The sequence below is a fragment of the Pseudopipra pipra genome, chromosome 2 (assembly GCF_036250125.1).
Source record: "Pseudopipra pipra isolate bDixPip1 chromosome 2, bDixPip1.hap1, whole genome shotgun sequence".
Taxonomy (NCBI): Eukaryota; Metazoa; Chordata; class Aves; order Passeriformes; family Pipridae; genus Pseudopipra; species Pseudopipra pipra.
The window spans coordinates 59,435,222-59,460,884 of NC_087550.1; the positions used below are offsets into that span (position 1 = coordinate 59,435,222).

At 36.0% G+C, this 25,663-nt stretch overlaps 1 protein-coding gene and 1 long non-coding RNA gene across 3 annotated transcripts in view; both read right to left on the reverse strand.

The window, feature by feature from the left end:
- Positions 1–25,663, reverse strand: part of VWA8 (von Willebrand factor A domain containing 8) — a 186,372-nt gene that overhangs the window by 36,643 nt on the left and 124,066 nt on the right. For both annotated transcript variants that reach the window (XM_064645638.1, XM_064645639.1), the window contains exons 29-37: positions 24,822–25,024; positions 18,257–18,373; positions 17,711–17,775; positions 17,487–17,612; positions 16,772–16,881; positions 14,634–14,788; positions 12,698–12,899; positions 6,355–6,436; positions 4,179–4,383 (exon numbers count right to left, since the gene is read on the reverse strand). In XM_064645638.1, coding sequence (XP_064501708.1) covers positions 4,179–4,383; positions 6,355–6,436; positions 12,698–12,899; positions 14,634–14,788; positions 16,772–16,881; positions 17,487–17,612; positions 17,711–17,775; positions 18,257–18,373; positions 24,822–25,024 — 1,265 coding nt within the window. The remainder of the gene's footprint in view (positions 1–4,178; positions 4,384–6,354; positions 6,437–12,697; positions 12,900–14,633; positions 14,789–16,771; positions 16,882–17,486; positions 17,613–17,710; positions 17,776–18,256; positions 18,374–24,821; positions 25,025–25,663) is intronic.
- Positions 21,872–24,815, reverse strand: LOC135409739 (uncharacterized). Its single transcript, XR_010428342.1, has 2 exons — positions 23,251–24,815; positions 21,872–22,726 (listed from the first exon to the last, which is right to left on the reverse strand). It is a non-coding gene; the product is annotated as an uncharacterized LOC135409739 (long non-coding RNA).

The following is a 25,663-nucleotide window of genomic DNA, read 5'->3' on the forward strand; positions in this document are numbered from 1 at the left end:
TAACTTGGCAACACAAAGTATGTTAATATGGGTGTATAATTCATTTATCCCACTGACACTGCAGTGTAGACATATAGCATGAACTTGAACAGGTGACCTGCCTTCCTTAAGTCTCAGTTCCCTTCTCTGGAAAGCAATGACAATGCTTACTGGTCCCAGATGCTGCATAATTATATATTTTAAAGTTTAGCGGTGTCTAAAGGGAACTAGTCGTGGATGGATGAAGAAATTTTTTTTCACTTCTCCATTTAGCTACTTACAATGATTATTTGTGGAAACACTGTATCAGTAAAATGTTAACTAGTTACAGAGGACACCAAAAGAACACCTGTCTAGCACTACTGAGAAAAGGAATCACTATTTCAGATTAAAACATTCTTTTTGACAGAAAACTATTCTCTCAGTCACTTTCACAGGGCAGATGGTTAGAAATGAACACTCAAAAAAACTTAATCTAAAGCCTTCCCTATTCTTACATACATTTCATTCATGTCTCCTTTTAGTGCCAAGGCCTGAAACATATCCCAAATATTCCAAGTGCTCCTGAGCTGTCCTCCTCTAGGACCTCTTCCAACAGACTGAATCAGTCTGCATGAATGTTGTGAATTCAGTTTTGAGTTCAGATCTATCTTATCATATTATCATAAACTAGGTGACAAAGCTTTTGCAATCTTTGATCAAGTACATTTTTATGCACTCAACAGGTTTGGGTATGTCCTAGGACTTCTGACATTCTGAGTATAATCTTTACATAGCATAAAACATTTTAGACAACGGTCTACAGCAGGAGAACATTAAGTGGAAGAAATACAGAAATAAATGTTTTTGCTAATAGTCACAGATAAATGCTTTACCATCTATTGAAAAATTATGCATCTTTTAATTATTTTTATCTAAGCATTGTACTTCATCTAAATGAGACATACCGTTAAACAATGCTTATTGAAAAATAGTATCCCAACTATGTCAGAATGTAATCAGTGTTTTTCTATTTAATTTCTATCAATAACCCTTTGATGAAAAAAAGTAACACAAACTTACCAATGTCTGCCTATTGACATGAAACTTTTAGGGCAAGATTTTAAAAAGAAATTGTCTTTCAAATTCTTTTCAGATATTTGATAATGAAGAAACACTACTCAGGGACATCAAACAGTGGAAAAGCTAAACAGTTTTTGGGCTGGAGTTCATAGCTTTAGAAAATACAGAATTTTGTTTAGATTTTGGATTTCAGGCACTCTAATTCACTCCAGTCATTTCAGAATACTGTAGTGTTATTTTGAGTTTAAAATTTCCATAAATGATGAAAATTTCTGACCTGCCTGTATAAATGCAGACTTATGTAAACACATACTATATTTTGATAAATTAACTTTGTAGCCTCAAGACTTCAGCAGCTTGAACTCTGTTGAGTATGTCAACAATACAAAACAAATGTTGACTGCTTTGAAGATTGCCACGACATTATACCAAGGGAGCCTAATTACTGATTATAAGTGGAACACCTGTTTGTTTTCCTCTGTTTCATTGCTTATGTATATCCAGCCTGTTTCTGAGAGCTAATGTGTTTGTGAAAGCCAAAAGGCATCCCTAGAAGAGAATACCAATAGTTCCAACTGAAGCCTAGTTGAAGATTTGTTTCTAATTCCTTGAAATTATATTTATATTGAAAGCCCTCTAATTCTTTTTTCTCTAAAAAAAGTCAGGAGGAGTCAAAGAGATTCTGTGTGTTTCTGCAAAACAGTGGTTCCCAGCCACCTAGACAGATCTCGTGTTGGTCTAAGAATATCACCATGAAGGGATAATAAGCTTAGCTAAGCCTGTAGCAGCTTTGTGATATGCATCAATGACAGTTTTTTTGGGGTGGATGGGTGATAAGTGGAACACTGACAATTTCCTTAAGTGAGTTTCTGCTACAAGATGATTGGGAATGATAGGTTTAGTCAAGGAATTAGAGATGCCTCATTAGACTCCAAGTTACTTAACACGAGTATGCACATGAAACATTACAAAAAAGGAGGTGATTTTCATTCACTGGAATGAACAGATCAATACATGGCTGCAAAGTATGTCCAATTTTGTAAAAAACAGGTATCAAGAAATATTTACCTGCAGCATTCTTAGCAAAGTAATTGTCTCTAGAACAGGAGACACTGAAGTTCTTAATTGCTTAATTGCACAGGGAATCTACACGAATATGTTTTCAAGCTAACAGGATCTTTTCATTTCCAGAAATGAATGCCTTAATGAAGTATTGCTTTTATGTCTAGGTCCTGAAAAATTAAGTAGGAAAGGTGAAGGCCTTCATATCCAATTAGCAACTACATATCTATTATCTTATTGGAGATTACATAAAATAAAAGACCTAATTTTCTGCTTATTGTTCTGTAATGCCTTTGTAAACGAAATTTCTTAGGTTTCATTATCTTTCCATTTGAAGCAAAGTAAAAAAGTAGAGAAACAGAAGTTAGTTATAATTACACAGGTCTGAAGATCACATAGGAGGCTTTGTTCCAGCCCTTTAGCACAAATTAAACTGCTATTCCAGTTCTGACAAACCACTGCTTTGAGCTATGTACCCTGTGTTGACAGAGGAAAGAAGAAAGATACTCAAAGGAGACTGCACCTTGGAATGTGCCTAGTAGAGAGGCAGGCTGTCAGTGGAGAGAAATTCTACAGCGGATCTTGAAAACTTCTTTGTGACCGTGGGAAAACTTCTCAGCCGTCTTTAAAATGGTTACTTGACATTACTATTTAAATGACTTAAATTTTTTTGATTACATGTACTTTCTAAGCCAGTATTCTCTAAAAATTAGTTGACTATTATTGAAAGTAAAGTAATATTGTTCAATGAAATGTAAAGTTATAAAAAAAAATAACACCCTCCCCCCCAAAAAAAAAACAAAAAAGAAGGAAAAATAACTGTTAAAACAAATAAAACTAACTCTTCCTGCTGGCTCTTTTAATTTCCATTAGTCAACTTGATCATCAGATGAAACTGGGTGGTGTAAACCGACTACATCTGGCCATAAGATGGTGCTAGTGCTACTGCACCGGCAATAAAAATGGCACTGGTAAAGTGACCAAGTGTCAAACACAAACGTGCTACTGGGAAACAGTTTCATTTTCTCATTACTTTTATGAATGGCATTTGCTGAGCTCCAGTAACAAGAACACATCAGTTCTTGCCCAAGTCTCTGTAACTGCAGAACGTCTTGCAGAAAGAGAGCTAAGAGTGGGAAAAGAAAGTGAAAGAAGATGATTTTGGCCTAATACATCTCATTCACACTTGAGAGGCTATGTAAACAAAGACCGAGAGAGATCTAATTTAGAACAGACTGATTCTGTTTTCCCATTCTAATTTACTATGAGTGGTTACAGAAATTCATGAAACAGAAATAATTGCAGTGGTAGACAGAGATCCTCCTAGTTGTGGCAGACAGAATCCTCCTAGTTGAAGTGGAGAAGTCCTCCTAAAGCACACTCTAGTTGTTCGAAGTGATACTTTCTCCAGTCACTAACAGAAATTAAAGATGCAATTGAACAGTCCCGAATTTTCCCTCTATGTTGCAATCATACATAGTATGATTAACACTTGTGTATACACAAATACCTGCACAAACAGAATACATGTATACACAGTGTGTTTTCAGCATCTCCTTAAACATTCCACATGAGAACACAAGCGTATGAAGATCCTTGCAACTCTTCTGCTGGGAGAATTATCAAAACTAGCCAAAGCCTAGTGAACTCAAGGCATCTTTCACCCAGGTTTTAAGTTTCTTTTTCGAAGTATAACCACAATATTTTTTCCCAAGCATCTGAATGCTGGAAAAGTATATCCTTCGCTTAAAAATTAATTTCATTATTCTACATTATGAAACTTACAGTTAAAAATCAGCAGGAGATAAAGAATTTATTTGCATTTAATTGCAGTGGAATTTGGCAAAAATACAAACAGTGTAAGACAGTCTGTCAGTAACCATAATTACAGGGGTCACAAAAAGTTTTAAAATTTAAGCTACTATGCCTCTTTTTTTCAGTGAACAAGTCTATTCAGCTTTTCTCACAGGTGTATTTCAACTTCACAGTGTTTTCCAACACATCTTTCCCTCCCGAAAACTCACGTGCAACTCATTTTGTTAAATGTATTTCACTTCAGCTTTGTGAACTCCTACCTGCACAGGACGACCGTCTTCTTGGCCAATCATGTTCCTCCAGTCCTGCAGTGACCGCTGGAGGCTTTCCAGCCCAGTCTCCCACAGCCTCACACCTCCTCCCATGTCCACAGTAACCAAACCTACTTTGCCCAGTGGTGCCAAAAGGGCATCGGCATCTGAGATCTTAGAGAGCCATGATGTATATGGAGAGAGAGACTGTGATCTGAAAAACAAGAATTAATATGATTTTTCCTGAAGTTTCAATTAAAAGGGGAATGAGTATTTACGTAGTTAAGATGACAATTAAATGAAATTCCATCCTCATTTCATGAGAGACTATAACTAAGCCCTACAGACCCACTGTTTTATCTGAAACATTCCACCTACTGAAACTGGATATAACCAAAAGATACTTGACAGTGTAAGAAGCAGTTTAAAAGACCAGGCTGAAAGGGAATATGTTACCTAACCCACTGCTGTATCGAATCTCTCTGAAAATAATCAGTCTTTAGAAAAGAACTATAAAATTTGTAAAAAGATGTTATAGAAAAACTACAAATGCATATAAAACTACAAAAGAAATAGGAGAAGACATGACCTGGCACTGAGGAAAATGCATTTCCATCAAATTAGAGTAATACCTTTCTCTAGTGATTTAATATAAAATGAGGATTAAAACACTTTTTTAACGATAGTACAGCTTTATGCACAGAGAATCTTAGCACCGATTTAAACAGTGACCTTGCTGACAAAAGTTTGCTGCTGAAACAGAGGACCCAATAGGTACACAATCTGAAGGGAAATTCAGATAATGTAGGAAAGACTCTATGTATTTTTCAGTACTGTTAGTGATAGGCATAATGAGTTGGCAACCTACACTAACACTACAATTAATAATTTTCAAAAATATAAAAAGGAGCAACACATATGCCTCTACCTATGGCTGAAATTGTCATGTTCTGACTCAACTGAAAAAAGTTATCTTAGCATTTGACCAGGCTAACTACACCAGAAGGAGAAAAGGCTGTTATATTTTAACACAGAATTATTCATATATATATATGAAAACTCACTTTACTTATCGGTTCCTACTGGAATATATTTTTAAACTTGGACTTCTGCTCAGATCTGCCATATATAGCTTAAATCCTAATGCTAGATTAATGGTCATGATGTTGAAATATGGCTTTGTAAATTCTGTAATGTCTTATAAAATCTTGGTGTAAAATAATGTGATTCCCTACTATTTTTATATTAAGGTCTTATATTTTTGAATAACTGTATCAGATGTAAGCCAATGAGCCAATTATAAAATGATGAACAGACCAAAAATAAGGATCTATCATTTAAAATGTTCCCCAGATTATTAATGAACCAGAATTACTTTAAATCAGAATCAATATTATCAAAAATCAACATCAAATGGATAGATTAAAAAAAAGTATAAAATTCCTGATGTGTGAATTTAATACACAGGCTATTTAAATATGCACAGCTGAGAGATTGCCATTTTAAAAAACTCCCTTTATTATTATTGCAATGGAAAATGACAATTTGTAACCAAAATATATCTTTATATTATAAAACATTTGCAAATACTCTCTATAGTTGTGAGAGACAGATGTTAAAACCAAACAGAAGACACACAGTCTGGTTATTTTGATTTAGCATACAAGATATTTGTGTATCACACAAGATACTTGTGAGGGAATGTATATTTTCCAAATGGAGAACCAAAATGTAGAGAAGCTCAAGTTATTTTCAAAGTGAACTTTATATTGGACCTAACTTGATTCCTAGTTTCCTAACACCTACCACCAGATCATTCTGCCTGTCTTTGTCAGATCCTAAAGATAGGGAAAAAGGAAAAGAAAATAAAGGCAGCAAACCAGAATGCAACAGGGTAGATGGATGGAAGAGGAGGAAGGAGCAAAGGGGATGAAAATCAGAATATAAAGGTACTTTTCATATTTACTAATTAATAGCTACATTTTCATTGGTATCATCTAGTAAACAGATAAATTATGTTGACAACAAAATGCTTCAGTGTTTGCAGAATTTTACAGAAAGTATGAATTAGTCTTACTTTCCACATCAGAAGAAATATTTGCTTATCCTGATGTAATAATGGACACTAAATTCTCTTTGCTTTTCCTCTAAGACAGAGGCTGCTCTAATCAATAAAATCAGTTACCTAGGAATTGCAATGTATTTGATTTTCTTTGAGTTAAGATCTGTTACTTCCAAGTATCCAGCAGCTTGTGGAGGAGTGACATCTGAAAAAAACCAAACGTTATTTTCCTGCTGCATGATTAACTGGTTATTGCATTTGCATTTAGCAGATTAAATTTAAACATTTCATTATACAGTACCTGTCAGAAAATGACAAGCTTTCACATTCAATACAGGAATATAACTTGTAAATAGGGAATTGTTTTATTATTATGATAGTGAGTAAACAGTCATAGTTAACAAATAACAAAGTATTTGTATAGCAAATGTCAAAATTACACACAGATATAACCGCTCACAAAAGCACTAATCACGCATTACCACAATCCCTAACTCCCTGTTTTTATCTGCCACTGAAGATAATATCAGTTTTATATCTGACTTTAAAAGCATATTGAGGAACATTTCAAAACATTGTGTTCATGATTTCCACTTTAAAATTCCTCAGTAATATTAACCTAAATGCTGTTCTCTTAAATTGAACCACTCCTTTTGGAGGTAGGTTTTCAGTATCCAAAGATTTTATAACTTTATAGTAAATAGCCCTAGACTATCAAGCATTTAATATTCTGTTTATGGACAGTTTAATGAATACAGTTAATATATGGTACTTCCCTCAGAAATAAATTTTTGTGTGTGTGCCTACATTGGCTTTTGCCAACATATGAGTACACTTTGCCCGGGCTCAGAAGTGGCTTCCAGTTAGGAGCTGCCTGGAGTAAATCAAGGCAGTTTTTCAGAAAATAAACCAGAAGACAGAATTACAGCACAGTATTGGTACAAAATGTCATTGTCACAAGATGAAAGCAAGTCTAGATTTCCTTCAGAAACAATCTTTAACCTCCTTGAAACCAAGGAGAGAGTGGCTGCAGAAGTGTTGAGCTTGCCTACAGCACACACAGAAAAGACCAGTAAGATCAGCAGTATAAGGGATCTAATATCCAATGAGTATATAGAGTAACCCACAACACCACTTTATGCATATCTACTGTATCTAGATATCTATAGTATACATACCTACAGTAGCACATCTGTTGACTTTATTCATCTTCATAAAAATGGAAATATCAAACACATCAGAAATAGGAAGAAAAAGCCTAGAAAAATGTTTTCCCTAGATTTTGTTACTCTTCTAAAATGTGCTTTCTCTTTTGTTAATAACTGAGAATAATATACATATATATAATATATAGAAAAAAATTTCTGATGAAGATCTAGAACAAGGGCTGAATTGGAAAGGGTAGCACCATGGGATAAATGCTAAGGGATAAAAATTAAGTTAATAAATTAGAGAAAGAACACAAATCAAACAAATTAAATTACAAAAAGACAAAGTATTACAGAGTAGGGAGCAATCAAATGTTTAAATGCTACACAGGAACAGCTGAGTAGGCCCTAAAACTGCAGTCAAGAATTTTACGATGAAGCATGAACATCGGAGCTGAACGAGTACAGTTCCTCTTTTGCCAAAGCTTGATGGAGAAGAATAGCTGTGCACAACTCTAGACATCAAGTTTTAAGGAAAATAGACACAATGCTCAGTCAAGGGCTGCTCAGTACAAGGGAGACATGGAGGTCCTTGAGCAAGTCCAGTGGAGGTCTATGAAGATGATTACAGGACTGGAGCACCTCTCTTATGAGGAAAGGCTGAGGAAGAACTTCTTTACTGTGAGGGTGACTGAGAACTGGAACTGAATGGCCAGAGAGGTTTTGGAGTCTCCTTCCCTGGGAAAGAACTGTCCTGACACAATCCTAAGTAACGTACTCTAGGGGACCCTGCTTGATCAGGGAGGTTGGACTAGATGACCTCCAGCGGTCCCTGATAATCTTATCCATTCTGTGATTCTGTGACGTGAGATAGTCCTGGGGATGACAAAGAGGTTAGAACAGATGGGCTATAAGGACAAATTTAAGGAATTTTTTTTGTCTGACTAGAGACTTTTTAAAAAAGCACATCCAATCCTATTGAGAAGACTCTTACAAAGAGCAGTATCATCCTGAATGAGTGAAAGTGACAGCAAGTATTCAGCTTTGTTTAGAGAAAAAAAAGATGGATACTCTGAAAAGATTTTGTATACAAGGAGAGTGAAGCATTGCAGTAGGTCAATTGTTTGACAAACATCAGTTAAAAAAAGACTACAGGTGTCATCCTGTCCCTATATAAACAGGTGGACCAGACAATGTATCAAGGTTATTCCAGTAACATTTTGTGTGACACTACATGTTGTTCCAGTTAGTGTCACACTAACAGAGACAGGTACTCAGTAATAGAATGTTATTTTATGTTCATCTATAGAAAGTGCTGAGAATCCAAGTAAATATTTGCTCTCAAGTAGCCCTCATCTCTATGGCCTTGTTTTTAGAATAAACATTAATTATTATTTGCTGGATTCTGCCATGATCTCTTGTCTGAGTTTATATTTCAGGTCCATACATCTATTTGGCAGTCTTTGGGGAAATTATTACTTGTTATAGCTTCTTTTAAAATATAACTATCATTCTGGTTTACAGTTTCAATAAAACACATAAGTAATTATTTCTTTGCTTATTGTTCCTGGAACAGCTTCAGTAATACATATTGGAGCACGTTAGAGTTTGGCTGAGTACTTCAAATTATTAATAGAAATGGAAGGCTGTGTGTCAGAACTGACCAGCTGTCCAAGAAGATGAGAATGAAATCCTGATAGATATGGAAACAAAAGCAAAAATATAAAACAACTTCTCAAAGGCAACAGAAGACAACAATGCAAGAATTTCAAGGGACTGAGACATACTTGATTTTATGTAGAAGGATGCCTTTCCTTCACTATACCATTTCCCAGGGAAGGATACAAAGACTTTTGAATGAAGTCTCATAGAACTTTCCTAGTTAATTAACTACAAGTTTTCTAATGCAGAAAAAACAGCAGCGATAATTCACCAAATGTCCAAAAGCCCCCATGAATTATGCAGCACAATCAGGAATAAGCAACACTGAATTTTAAGGGACCAAGACTGTTAAGCAGCTATGGGTAGCAGTTAAATGAGTATTCAATTAAATATTCTGTCAGTGAGACTGAGAGGCAAACTCCAGAAGAAACAATAGCCCAGCAGAGAAGGTTGTAAACACAGAATCTCAAATGAGCACTGTAAGGACTAGTACTTTATTATCTCACCTTCCAAGTGAGCACATAAATGCATGCCTCTTTTCTTCTGTTTTCCCCTTCTTACACTTGGAAATATTTATGACTCATGCCACGAGAATGGCAGTACGAGGTCCCTCTAATCTAATATTTTGTCTCCAAGAGATGCTTGGAAAGTGTAAGAACAGACAAGTGCACATGGTATTTTCCTCAGTCACCAACCAGTTCCAATCTAGGGGCTTCTTTAGCTGAATGTGGTGTCTATGTTTTTACATCTACATATTTCGTAACTTCCCAGGAGTTTGTCCAGATTTCCTTTAAATCCATGTTTCAGCAGTCACTCCATCCTTTGGGAAGTGCTTTCACAGGCTGGTTCCTTACTCTATGAAAAACCATGTCTTGTTTGTTTTGACGAAGTTCCTACTAGCTTTATTAGCTGCTCCCTAACTGTGGTACTGAGTGCAAAATTGTTGCTTTTCCCAGATCTCCATGTCACACATTTTTATAGAACTCTACCATCTCCCCCTTTCCTGATCTTGTCTCCACATGTTGGAGGGTTGGCCAATCTAAACTTGCTCCTCCTTGTTGTCTTTTTCTGAACTTACTCCAGTTCAGCCTTCTCTCACCTTGAGATGGAAGAACAAAACTAAACTATGTTAAGGACACATGGATTTGCACAACAGCACAAAGAGGTTCTTTGGTTTTTTTTGTTCCTTCCCTAGTAATTCTTAACATTTGATTTGCTTTTTTTAACTGCTATTGAGCTTTGAACTGCTATCTTAATGAAACCATTTATCGTGACAGTAAAATAATGCTTGTAAGATGTTCTGATAAGCCCCATCTTCTTTGATATAGAATTAGGATTCTTTCTTCCCTCATGTATATTATATCTATACTGAATTTCATCTGCTATTTCTATTGCAGTGGGAATTGCAGTCCTTCTATAATCCTTCATGGTGAATCCTTCCTGCCATGAATAATAACCAGTAACATCAGCACCGTCACTTCAGTGTTACTTCATTTTTCTGTTTTTTTCATGACATGCTTAGTAGCACAGGTCTCTCTAGGATTTCCCTCATAGTTCCTCCTTCACTAGAAAAACTGGTCATTAACTGATAAATGGAAATGTCCTGAAAAAGTCCCGAATAATGGCTATGGAATAGAAAATCTAGAGTCTTGCTCAAGTCCCATTTAATTGTATCACTAAGGTCATATTAAACATGATTCAGTTAAGATCAATTTTTGTAATTAATAAATTAAAACATAATTTAGAAAAGAAAAACTAGAAAAGAAAATTCAATGATAATGATCTTCAAGGCCTGAAATTTTTCAACTTAAATGGCCATAAAGCACTGTACAAACCTCATAAAATTTTCTACACATTTAAAGCTATCAATCACTGTTCATGAATATATTTCATCATAGTTGAGGAAAAAAAAAATTAAACTGTTTGGTCAGATGGAAGTCAATTTTCAGACTGATAAAGTGCTCAGGTCACTGTTATCCGGGATTCACAAAGAATGTCCCCTGTTTTTTAACTATAGTAATCTAGCATGTTAAAATATCACATACCACAGCAATTTAAAAGGCTTTTAGAAATACCTGTCAATTTTAGCTATCATTTGGAAATACTGTATCCCTCTTTCACTCCCAAATTAATAAATTAATTTTAACAAAAACTCAGAAGACTTATTGTCTGAATTTTTAAACCATTCACTTTAGAGTCAGATCCTCTTTTTTTCTGTGAAGGCCTGAAAAAAAGTGACCCAGTCTGACCCTTCAGTAGTTTATAAAGTATGAGAAGATTACAGCCTGAAGTGGTATAATTGGTTCCAAGATGCAAACATTAACTAATTTTGTTAAGTTTAATCTTTTTAAAAGGTAATCTTTCCTTTGTAAATGTAGGTAACTTAAGTTTTCTACCTTGTTGATATCCTTGACTTGGCTCTTAGTAATAAATAAAAGGATTTCTCTACACAGGGAAGTTAATCTCTGTTAAATGAGGGCAGGTATATTAGATAATTCATTCTGTTCAAGGGAGTTAATTTGGAATAAAGTGTTTATTCTGGGACAGAGAGTTCGCAAACAGAATAAATCACAAATAGCTTCTCACGCTGATGAATTCAAAAAGCCCTGCCATTCTACCATATACCATATGGGGGTTTTCTCTTTTGATAGTAAACTTTCTTTGGAGATTCCTAGAGGTAACTAATGCAGAACTCACAAATGCTGTTATATAGCAATAATTGGGATATTTTTAGTTATTTGCTGAAGAAGCTAAAGTTACAGTAATAACAGAAAGCTTGGCATGGCAGCACAAAAAGGTCTGAAGATCTCTAGTCTACACCTGCTTTATTAGTGTATAAATGGAGGACAGTTTTGCTGTATGTGAATGCTGCTCACGCAACATTCTCCTGGACAAGAGAAGAACTACAAAGCTTGGATCTCTTCAGTTTGGAGAGAAGGCAGATGTGAGTGAAGTTGGCACAGTCATGAAGGTGATGGTTACGGTGAATGCCGAACTGTTACTCACCCAAACCTGCAATACTAGAATAAGTGGCACTTGATAAACCTAGTAGGAGATCAGTTATCACAGAAAATCGTGAACTTGTGAGTTTGCTATAGAGACAAATAAGCTCAAAGAGGGAGCAGACAAAGTCATGGACAACAGGTCCATAAAAGGAGATTTAAAGCCTGAGGCTTTAACTTCCCTAAGAAAACAACTGCAACTATTGAGAAGTATGAAAGGAAAGACAAAGAAGTGGATAGGCTCACATGCATTCCCAAAATAACCTCTCGTATAGTTCTGCTGGGGATAGAATACTGAGTTAGTCAGATGACAGGTTTATCAATGCATCTCTGTGTGACACTGAGCAGAACTTGGAAATACTGGTGAAGGCTGATTGCTGAACTAGAATGATCATATTCTTACAGTGGGTTTCCAGAGCAGACAGAGGAAGATCCCATCTACTGGGATATTCATAGTGTAGACAGCCTGTTAGTTCCCAGAAGCATAATACAGCATGTTAATATGATTCAAAATAATTTTAAAAATAAGTGCAACTACTCTCATCCTTCTCAAACATTTGCTCTGTGATTAAGGCTTTGGAAAAATTAACGAGTGCTTGCAGTTTGCAAAACAAAAAATCAGTGTGTCGCAGCACAAGTACATGAACCTCTTACCTTTTGGGTAAATGTCTTTCAAAGGCACGTCTCCAGGTGCTAAAATTCTGACTATCTGATTAGAAGCCAATAAAGTTACACAATTGGTTTGTTTTGCAGCTCCTGTTTTCCTCTGGGTTCCATAATAAAATGGATCAGAAGGAGAAGCACATTTTTGACTCAGAGAGGAGTTTCTTTTCCAGCTATACACTTCACTGGGAGACTGCAAGAGAGAAGGAGTCTAGTGAAGAAAACGTTACCATTATTGAGCCTAGCAACAAACATTTCTTGATAAATTCCATTCTTTATTTAATTTCAAATCAAATGTGGCTACTGTGGTTACTTCTTATGTTACCACATGACAAGGAAGAGACCTGCATTATTTTGTTATCAAAAACTCCTATAGGAATGAAAACCAACAAATCATATACACGAGTTTTAGGCATTAAGAATTTCTGAAGATCTGAAGTTGAACCTTTTTTTCATATTGAACCAGGAACAGAAAGCATTGAAATAACCTAATCTGGAATCAAACTATGTAACAAACTGTTACCATAATCTAAGTTTCCACTAATGTAGATAAATGCAAACAGATATTTCAGTAGTAAATTCAAAGCAAGGCAATAAAGCTCCAGGTTCAGAAACGTAAATATAGTTGTTCACATGAAAGTCAGTTCCTTCATCTCCCACCATCTCCCACTATGGTTAAAAGAGCCTAGAGAAATAAATCATCTTGAAGGCCTCAGTGTTTAGTAAGCTGAGCACTGCTACTACAAATAAGAGCTCAGATACCTTACTCATACTAAACACCTACACCATTAACACTAAACACTGAATTCGAAGTTTTGCCCCATCACTCTTACATTTACTCTTAGCACTCCCCCTTCGACACTCATGTGGACATCTAAAACCATGTATGAGGAAAGATGGGGCCTCAGTCTAAATCTGGCAGACCAAGATGCTTCATGATCAGTATTGGTGTGTTAGTATTGAAGAGTGTAGCACCTTTAGCACTCCCTCCTCTAAACCATCTCCCTTTTCTAGCAATAAACTCACATCTATTGTAAATAACATGAATAGCTAGAATAATCAATCTAGTCATATAAATCTAGACCAAGGAAAACTCAAAAGCTAGTTGCAAATACAGGGAATGCCTTATTGTCAAAAACATATTTTTGAATCCTTTGGGATTTCAAATTTTCTTTTGTCATTTGGCTTTCCCAAAATTCATGTATGTTAACACTTATATTTTCTAATTTGCCCCAATTTATTAAGAAAACATGACTTACAATTATTTATTCCATAAGAACTATTTTTTTTTACATATCATTAGGTGGCAATTAGGAAAAAAAGTTCAAAGAGTTAAACATACTGCTTTTATTTTCCTTGTGTTTACCTCCACTCCTTGCAACAACCCTAGTCATTACACTGCCAAGTTTCACTTTCCTTTCTGGTCCTTTTCTAATTGTGTCACAGCAGTGACCACACCTACATGCAGCATTTACACTCAACTACATTATTGAATACTGAAGGGGCTGTATGGTTTTGCTACCATTTTCTATATCTTTTTTTCTTTTTCTTAAATCTAGTCTTTACCTGCTGCACACTGAGCAAAAAGTTCACACTGAATAGTTCAAAATTATACTGATATCCTTTCTTGCAGTTATGTTTAATTAAAAAAATGTAAAAACACATGATTTAGAAAATATTCCTCTAGCCAGCACTGTTCAGACCTCACCACCAACAAATTTTGTCTATGCTAGACATGTTGTCCAATTTCTTATTATTTAAAACTCCACTGAAATCCCTCTAGATTAGACTACCCTAACAAATGGTGTACACTACATGAATTTGTCATTCCATTCTTTTTCCATATCATTTGGTAAACAGGTACTTAACTGGTTAAAGAATAAGCAAGATCATATTACTTCACTTAATAATAATGCCGAGTATTTACCAAGAGGTCTGGGAAACCAATAACAATAGTAGCATAATTCTGTTCATCCGAGAAGATCCTGTTGGGGGAGCTGATCTTTTGTCCCACAGCTGCACTGAGGTTTTCTGAAGATAGCTGGTCACTTGAAACTGCATGTGGCACACACAGTTCTGACGCTAAACAGGGAAATTAAACAAAATGAAAGTCATTAAATCCAGATGTGCAACAGGAAACAATATTAACTGTAAGAGTGCTGAGCACTGAACATTGCATTGCTATTACTTTGAGCATAAAATTACTAAAAAGCAGAAGATCTGATTATACTATACTATACCACACAGAAGAAGCCAGGAAATAATCTTAGTTTTGTAAAGTTAAGTACTCAAAATCACTAATTACTAGCTTCGTAGATGCTTATACCACTTAATTTTGCCCTCTACTGTGCAAATGAGGCAGGAAGCCTATGGAATAAAACAGCATGTGATCTCATTGAAAATTGTTAAAATGCAAATGTACCAAAAGGCAAACCTACCAATGTATGTTTGCACAGATAAGTGTCAATGTGACATTTCTCAGTGACTGTCTTGCTATCTTTGAAATTTTAATAATATTTGTAATGCATTTCTGTTAAATAATGGTCTAGTTTTCTTTGTCTTTAAGCTAAGGAAAACTAAATTTTATTCTGTTCAACTGTAAGAGCCTTTTACCTTGCCTCACGTTATCAACACAGAATGTGCTATCTTTAGTGCTGCAGCTTACACTGTTTCCACTTCAATGGGCAGACTATCTCGTTCATCTGGCAGTGGGAGAAAGTCTTTTCTCCCTCGAAGGATAAATGAGCTACTGGTTTGGGTCTGCAGTACTACCATTTGTTGGTTCTCCTGTCACAGGTTCTGTCTCAAAGAACAAGAACAGGCTGAAGATGCTACATTCAGGGTTTGCTGAATGTTTTGGAAAAAAGTGGAGAGGGGATATGATAACTTTTTGGATTGGAAGAGAAGAAATCAGATAACAAAGGATTAAAATAGCACAGAAAGCATGCAGTAAAAAACTGTCCACAAATACTTTGAGACTGGAAATTATAACGATGTTTCTATCCATCTGAGGAATGATACTCTAGAATGTTTTCTAAATAAGGTAGGTAGAGGAAGGAAACTACTGTGCTCTGATGGCGCTTGATAAGTTGGTAGAGTAAACTTACAAGAGATAAAATGGATTCTAGATATTTAGGCTGTGGTTAGTTTTTGGTATCCACTTTGTTGCTGTTTATGTAAAATTAGCCCTATTTGTTATTTGTCAATAACATTTGCTTGTATCATGTTTACACTGTGTTAATCTCATTTTTCATACTTATGCTAGCCACAAGAACCAGAACAAAACCTTTTCCCTCTTCAACAGATATAAAGTGGTTTCTCTGTTTGTTTCCTCTGCCTCTCTGAGACACAGTGGCAAAACCTATAAACTGTTAAGTGGAATGCACATGTACCAAGTACACCAGAGATTTTGTGCACCATGATCAAATGCTCAGGGTTGAAAATGCTATCAGATCTGAAGATAGACAGATCTTACCCGGCTGAATTACGACCACTGGAGATTTCTGCCTTATTCTGTAATTAAGACATGTCTCAATGCCTAGCATCATCTGGGAATTTTAATGATCAAATTCCCCCTATCTTTCAACACAGGTGTGATGGCCTGAACGGTCCCCTGCACACTATCGACAGAACTACAGAAACTGTGACTTCTGTTCTGTTTTAACAGTAGGTCTTTTGTATTTTTCTGAGGCTGGGAGATGTTTGTTGGCTCATCTGACTGTGTGCAGCAGATCTGCAACAGAGTACAACCTGATTTGTTCCCTTGTATTCCTGTTCTAATTGCTGTCTAGTCATCTTTCTTCCTTTTCCATTCTATATGCTTGTCTGTTTCCTGAAAGTCCATGACTGAGGGTCTTAAATGCTTAAATGAAACAAAGATGCTTTGGGCATGGGATGCGCCATGCCTTGTGAAAAGTTATTATTAAGCAAACATGATAAGGGGAGGACAAAAAGAGAACTGGAGAGAAGGTTAATTACTCAGACCTTTAAAAAGCCTTGTTTGTGCAGCTGAAAACAGAAATGATAAAAAAAAAAGAAGGAACTAGTCAAGCTTGCATTCAATACCTGTTGTTAGGCCAAATCCCATTTCAGCTGGCTCTTCACTCAATGCATACAGCTGGCAAACCTCACTGTCTTGAGCTTCCATATGGGCACGCTTGGTTAAAAGAAATTTCCTGTAAAGGATACACATTTATAATAATTCCTGATTAAGCCTGTAACTCTAAACAAGGACTTTTATCTTCCGAAACAGTGACAACATTCTGCATTTATATAAACAAGGTTATCAACACCTTTTGCTAAAACTAAATACAATTTACCAACATCTGTGAGATAGCAATTGGCAGATTTGTCTTCTGGCAACTATTTACACATTTTCATTTGCTGTTGATTTATAAAAACAAGATAGTGCAGTAACATTTCTTCTATGTGATCATGAAAGTAAAGGAAGTAGGTGCCAACTCTGGACAATGTGTCTGTATTTCCAAGACTAGGTCTATGAACATTGTTATTTCTGAAGTTCAATACCACCTCAGTAAAATCAGTATAAATATGCATACGATCAAAGCTAGTCTAGACTTTCAGAGGCAGACATATCCTGTTCATTTCCTACTCTACAAGCCTACCTGCACTTTCACCACAAGCAAATCTGCATTTTAAACACCAAATTTTAAGTCCAGTCAGTCTGAAAAAACAACTCTGCGACCAGGAGTGAAACTCCCGAACATAAACAAGACACAAACCAGAAATAATGCCACTAAGAAAACCAGGTTGAACTAACTTATTTGTTTCATTTTCCACCAAGAGCCAGCGGTCTTCAGCTGCCAGGAAAACAGATTTCAGACTGATCGGAAGGGAGATGGTATGAGTTTGACCCTCCAATACATCCAGCACAATAAGGTGGTTTCTGTAAAATTGGAAGCCAAGAGAAGGATAATCAGATAGGGATATACACAAGGAAATCTGTTATAGATCAATAAATACAAGGATATAATTTCTTCTTACCCTGCTTCTTTGTAGAATACCAGCCAGTTTTTGTGTGAAAACTCTCGGCACATTTTGTAGTTGCTCTGTATAAAAATATGTCATAGAGCAATTAGTGTTTGTTAGATCGTCCCAGTGAGTTTCCCTGACTCCCCTGAAAGTGCACTATTTTTTTTCCTTTATTTAGAAGAATCCATGGTATTAATTACCTATCAAAATGCTATCTAGCCTGCCTTGTTCCTAGTCATATAATTGCATAATAACTGAGTTCATTATTTTGGACAGAACTCCTTGTAACAAAATGTTCCATTATTTCCAATTCTAGCTCCAAAGAGGGATATTTTAAAGATACATGTCTTCAGACAATTTATTTATATTTTTCATATCACTATTCCATAAAAATTAATAACTGTTTGCTGTGTAAGATATTTAAATACACAGAAGACTAAACAATTAAATGCTTGGGCTGTAATACCAGAAAAGCTTAATGATCCTGGGACTGTTTTTCAATACTGAGCTTTGCTTTTAAAAAAACTTAGTACAACAGAGGCAGGTGCAACTCCTCACCATCTCTTCTTTGTTGCGCCACCATGATGTTCTTTTAGGAGACTCTTGAGCATCTGGTAAGAGCAAAAGTCGGCGAAGGGCACCACTGCTTGTATCCAGCAACAATATAACATTGCTCTGTAAATGAAAAGCAGATCCATGTACATCTTAAGCTCATTTAAGAGACTACAACAATTCTATCTGAAGCACTTTTGCAACTCCAGCAACTTAGGACATTTTGAAAAGGTAATCTAGATTTTGTTGGAAAACATAAGCTGAATTTTCCTCATTCATTTCAAAGTTCATAGAGAAATTGAATTTGAGAGGTTTAAGTACATGCAAGGGCTCACATTCACTTCTGCATAACCTCTAGGAACTAGACTAGTATGGCTTACATGTCCAAGCTCTGATCAGTTACAGGTGAGGGACACATCAATTCATTCTGTTAAGTCACTAAAATATTTCTTTTTACTTTATGTTTTCTTACCATTTCTCTAATGTACCCATAGCTTCAGTAACACCGAAGGTGACAAACTGGTTAAGAAGAAATGGCTTAGTACTTTCTCTCCAGTTTCATACTTCTGATACTGTGGAGCCTATTAAATATCTCAGTGTGTGACAATCCTTCTGTAACCTGCACGCTCAGACAGCTTAGAGCGTCAGAGATAGGACAGCTGTGGGAGGACAGCAGAACGGACATAAAAAGCAGACAGGGTATTGCACAGAGTGGTGCATTTTCCATGTCACACGAAAATATGGTATGCTAAATTTTGAACTTCTTCAGATTTCTCAATGCCCCAGGGTCCACACATGTCAAATGACAGGGGCATTTTATACATTTCTTTTTGCAAAATAGTCCAGCTGCTCCTAATGTGTTTACCTAAGAACTCAAGAGAACAGTCATTCAGGAACAACCTTAACTGCATCAAATGAAATTTAAAAGGTACAAAGGAACAAGTTAATTAAGCCTTCGGTTGAATTTTTTGTTTGCCATTCAAGGAAATGTTAGGGTCTGCAAGGACATTAGGTTCTGCAAGAACTTACTAAAAGTAAACTGTCTACGTACAACATGTGCAATAACACATGACAGACGTTAAGGAAGTAAAACATAAATTCCCACAAATTCCCCTAAATAAAACAAATACAAACAATCTGAGTCACGGTGGTTTTGTTCTTTTTGGGTACACTTTATACCTTCACTAGAATTATTTGTGAGAGTTAACTTTAATAATGATAGAATTTTAAACTAAATATGGTAAAGCATTTAAAATATTATCAGTTATTTGGAGCATTTGGGAATTTCAGTTCAAGTTCAATATTTCTAAAAAAGGAAGTTTGCTTATGTATTACAAACCAAAATTATATAAATGTGGTTCAGGAAAAAAACCAGGGCATTTGCTTTGGATTTTGGTTTTCTGCTATATTTTATTTATACTATTCTGTAGCAGCACTGCTGTACCGAGACAATGCATTAGCCTTCCATGTGAGACAAAGAACACATACGAATCAATTACATTTTTCCACTTAGCGTTAAATTTATGAGAGAAGTTGGTAATATAAAAAGCCTCTCTACCCCACCCCTTTTGATGTTAATGGTTTCCTTCTGTGCTGTGACTGATGTATATTCTGTCTGTGTTTAAGAATAGATTTTTGCGTCACTTGCGAACACATCCGAGAGCAGCTTTGGCAACTCTTCAAGCGGGCTGGGAAAAGACGTTGGTGTGCAATTCCACTGTGTTTGTTCTTGACTGGGAGAAAAGTAACCTTTGGGTGACCTCCCAACCCCAGTGTCTGGAATTCCAAGCTCTGGACAGATGCAATAACCAATCTTGTGAAGTGGTGTGCCTTTATTTTTAGTTACTCCAAAGTTTCCCTTTCCTTACCACTGTTTTTATTTTAGCCAGCATTTTCCTCTAAAAAGTCTTTAAATCAAACAGGGCTGTGATTCATTTTGCTGGTATGGGAAGTTTTTCCTTATAGTCTTGCAGACAGAGTGGAGAGCTTGGAGAATTTTCAGAGTGGGACAGTACAAATAACTTGCTTTAACCCTTTTGTATTTTGCTCCCCAAACTCACTGTCAGTTTTGATCTCTTCTGCCCTCACTGCTCATGTCCTGAGCAAGCAAGTTTGCAAATACAGACTCTTCTTAGCTGCCAGCTTCAGACTGAGGCTGATCTTTAGCTTGGCAGGGTAATCCCTTCATACCTCTTCTTGCCTCCTGTACCACCTTTTCTATCAGAGTCATTCAAGGACCCCTTGAGTGACATACAGGTAACAATCCTGACACTGTAAATATTAGGCATAGATACAAACATTAACACACTGTTCACCAGGTTCAATTGAAAAAAGGCTGTGCAAGAATCTGTGGTTTGGGGCTCAAACCTCCATGTCTTCAGAGGAAGGGAAATGTATGCAAGTAGATTACTGGTGTTCTAATTCATGCAAGTGGCATCTTTCAGATGATTTGGGAGACTTTATTGTACTCAGGATTTCAGTGAACTGGGAAAGAGATCTAGTAGAGATAAGCAAAGATATAAGCTTTGTGCTTATGGAAAATGAGTCTTCTCCCTTTCTATAAAAGATGCATACATTTCTATGTAAGCACATTTCTATGTGCTTGTAGAAAAGGAAAGTCTTATATAATATGCAGAAAAAAAAGAAAATAATTAAATAACATCTACTAGTTTTTGAAAAAAATACACCCTTTGTCCTGAAAACATACATCACAATATTATGGGAACTAGAAGTTTCAGATGTTACTACTAGTATGTTACAGGTACTTCCATACTCAGGAATTACGTGCTTCAGGCCAGATCTGTTAAAAAAGTTAAAACTGTTAAAAAAGTCTTCTTTTAAATGATGATTGACATCTTCTATGTGTAGTGAGCAAGGTGGATCTCTGTGTCAGTTTCTGTGTCACAGGCTCCCTCACCCCCTTGTTATCAAGGAGCTTTGACAAAACTGCAGCAGCACATGGGACAGGGAAAAGCACTTCCCTCCCTCACTACCCCACTTCCTGACCAAGAAATATAAAAGCAGAGTTAAAGAATGCTGGCAGGACACTGCTTGGATGAACATTGTTGTGCTCCTTGACATAGACTATAGGTTACTCTGCTTGTCCAGATGCAGCCTTTCAGCAGAGTAAAGTGTGTGTAAAAAAACCTGGAAGTGTGCTGTTAACTTAAGGCAAATCAATTCTCCATGTGCATTTTGCTCCTACAACCCCATACAAAATCATGCATAGAGTTATCAAAATTCTTTTCAGTCTGTATTTGTTCTTCTTCTGAACACTAAAACTAATTGGTGCAGAAAGAAAAAGTGTAAGTGGTGGGCACAAAGCTTTAACAGGAAGCAGAAGTACACCCTGAAGTACACGTGGGCAGGGGCATTGCTGCTTTGAAAATATGAATGCAATTCCCATCTTACAAGGAAGTTACTTGAGATTTCTGAAAAGTCCTTTCAAAGTCTATCACTTTAGTCTGAACAAAAAGATAGAAGCAGAACAGGCTGTGTTCACCGAGACCAATGGCCAATGTGAGAAATAAAATCATTTATTCTTTCTTCCAAGAAGATGTAAATGTACTTTAAAATGAGATAAATACCCGATTTGTGCAATTAAGTTAAATCCCTGAGGAGTTTGCTTTCAGTAAAATTTTATTTAAATGGACAGGAAGGAATGGTGATTTTTTATTTTATTTCACTGGAGGGCTCTAATGAATCCAGATGGATGTCATCTGTGAAATAAATCACACAACTTTATTTGAAAAGCCACAGTATCATAATCTCATCTTTTCCAATAAGGTTATCTTCCATTTAAAACTGTTCTTTTTTATAAATTAGTCAGAAGCATTCATCTCCAAAGACCTTTATTAAAAGAAAAAATGGAAAAAAATGCTTTTGGTATTGTCTAATTAATGTATTATGTTATTTAGGAAATAGCAGCTGTCAAGTGGCCTTTTTACTTAATAAATGCAAGTTCTTATTTCTACAAATATTGTTAATACTTCTTGGTCTTTTTGCAAGTAAACACAAACGAACCTCTAAAGCATAACATACATCATTTATATTGCTTGTTTCTCTTGTTTTGCTTGATGCACCCTTAGCACAAGTGGCTAACCCTTGGAGCCTTGCCCAAAATACAGATGTGCCACTTTTCTTAACATGTGAATGCTGCAAATTTTGAGTTTATGCCTGCCAGTGACCTTAGCAGATCTGAAAGTAGTCATCTTGACTATATGTTAAGGCTCCTTCTGCTGCCAGTAGAAAGACAGAGGCACTTCCAGAGGACAATTCACCATGTTCTACCTTAACTGGGATGAAATGCTCTTCAGATCACCTTTATTCTCCTGGCAAATATAGAAGGTACTTGGATTATTGTCTTAGACCATATGCTTACCTGCTAATGTCAATAATAATGGATTTAATTTCATACACAGCAACATCCACCTAATTTCACAGGTGCACAGAGCACATGATTTTTCCATGGCTCCACTGCAGAAAGAGTTGGGAATGAAACCTTAGCTGTGAAGACTACAACAGCAGCATTTGTCTGACCTGTGCTTTGGTGACTTGCTTAAAAACCAATCCCAAATAAATTGCTAATGTAGTCCATGGATACAAGCATCCAGTATACAAAAGAACCCCTTTTCATCTTTTTTTCTGATGCAAGATGTGCAAGACTCTTACTTAAGTTCTCAAGAAGTCAAAAATTACTTTTGAATGGCGTCCTAAGTATACAATGACTTTTTGCAATCAAGTTTGTAATTAAATCAAATGTATTTTCACAACCAATGAGTAAGATCTGCCTCAATTGTAACACTATGTAAAAAGTTTTAAGATAATGCAGAACATTCAGAACATTTTAATTCTGTATTATTTTCCAGCAGTGTAAACCAGGCTTATTTACAGACAAGGTTTATTCACCTGTAGCACTTGCCAAGAAAGGCAAGTCTGAAACAGGCAATAGTTAAGCTTTGCCAGAGAAAAACATGAAGTTACAGCTTGACTGAAGTCACCTGGAAAGGGACACTGAGCTACAATAGTTTCTCCAAAGAGCAAATTTTATTTTAGTCTGAAAAACATATACATCATACTATCACTGAAAAATATATTCCATGAGGACAGACAAAACCAGACACAGAAAACTACCTAAAGCTTCACAGAAGAACCTTTGATAAAAGCTTCATTGCTGACACCAAATGCTACCGTGATTTGGTTAAAAACAAAATGGTAGAAATTTTAGAGAATTAGAAAACAAGGAATATTGCTGGCTTGATATTAAGAAGTGTGAGACATTCTAAACATTTTTAGATACAAGATAGACTGCCATCTGTTTTAGTTTCCTGCACCAACTTCGCCAAAGAAGAATAAGGATTATTTAGAACCAAACAAATGTGTTATGAGCAACTCAAAAGAGCTCAAATGGTACTTCTATAGTTGTTCAACAAGAAGGTAACCTCAGAATCAATTTTTTTCCAACTTGCATTGGAAAGTGTCCAAGGTGAAGCTAAAGAAGGCACAGGCAGTTCTACTAAAGGAAGAATTTTGTTTCTCATAAGGCATCGAGCTTAACTGTAGTGTTTGACACCAGAAAGTAGCACTGACAAACATTCCTGGAACAACACTATCACAAAAACACTAGAAATGACTGAAAATTATTTAACACCCCAATTCAATGTAGGAAAAGTTCTTCTAGATTGAAGTCTCGAACCTATTGAAAAATGTGCAGAAGAAATTCAGAAAAGGAAAAGGAAAAACCAGCCAACAACAATGACCAGATTTCATGCCCATGTCAAACCACAATGACTGGTAGGTAACATAATAAACTATTATTAATATTAAAAAATGAACAGCAGCACCACAGTATACACTGTTGTCTCTTCCCACTCTTGGGCAAACAAGTTTTGAATTGGAAATGTTACAATCAGTTCACTGACAGTAAGAGAAAGTGGAAAGCAAGCAATATTTGTCTTTTAAAAAAGCGTTTGACTCAAACCAACACAGAAGTTGTCAGTGGTTCTAAATTTGCATTGCTGATACTCTGGATGTTAAGGCTTGCATAGTCTCCTTTCTAATCTTAATACTTCAAATGTTATAGAATGAGAAATGGATTCACCAAACAAATCAAAAATAGTGGCATGAAGGAAATATAAGCAACATTTTACTTTGTGACTCAGAAAACATCTCTTTTATATACTATTTGAAAAGTAAAAAAGGAAGCAGAACTTAAGTTCACATATTACACCTTACTCTGGACTTCACACTTTGCAAACATGCTGCTTGACTGAGACTCATGAATTCGATCCACTTTCTCCCTTAAAGGCCAATCTCCCTCTATCAGTGAGAAACAAGGTAAGCAGGCAGAATTCAGCTTCAAGAATGTCCAGCTAAAAAGTGCAAGAGGAAAATCCCCACATAAAAACTGAAGCTGTAGGCAACTCCCAAGCTTCAAGTACAGTAAAAGAGAGAACATTCAGCAGGAGGTAGGCTATTTCCAGTCTACAGAGGTAGTCTCCTTGGTGATCCCACCCTCATGATGCTACTTTGCTCATCATTAACCATTTAGTTGCGTTTTAATTTTTTTTACCTCCTCTTCATGTAGAACCACTTGACCTTTGAGTGGATTTCCCAGAGGAGCCACAGTCACAAAAGGTTGCCAGACACTTCCAACTGTTCTTGGGAAGAGGTCATAAAGATTCACAAAGTATCCACTCTTACTAGAAACATTCATGAAGTACAAAGTAACAGGATTGCAGGTAGTAACATAAAGAACGTTTTCAGGTTCCTCTTCTGAAATGAGAAAATAATGAAAGGCTACTGACTGTGCATTGCTCTTCTGGAAATAGATGTGTCATAAACTTGGCAGATAATACAGCAAAAAGTACAGAAAAATCACTTCTGTTGATACAGGAAGATAAAGAGAGAAATGATCTCTTGATACTGATTAAATATTAACAGGCAGAATCTTGTAACACTATTGACAAACAAGCAGTCCAAGACACATTTGTCTAGACAGGACTACAGCATCTGCCAGCTGCTAATATGTAAAAAACCTTTTCATTCGATTTTGTTTGTTTATAATCTTGGTTCATCCTCGTTCTCTATCCCATCTTCCCTTAAAATTCATGTATTCCTTCAAGAACTTTTCACATGTAGCATCTTCCTGAGTGACTGCAGACTATTCTTGAAATCAATACAGAGCCACCTGATTTCTGTTTTGTTGCCATAAAAGTCTGCTAATCTATTTAAAAGTTGTACTACAAGTAGAAAAAGGATCATTCCAGTATTGATCATTAATGATCTGTTTATAACAACAATAAAGTTTAGACATGTTTAAAATTATGAACGCTAAATACATTTATGAATATTTCCAGTGGTGCAATTCGCTTTGAGACATAAGTAGTACAGGTCAAGGCAGGCTTGATCTAG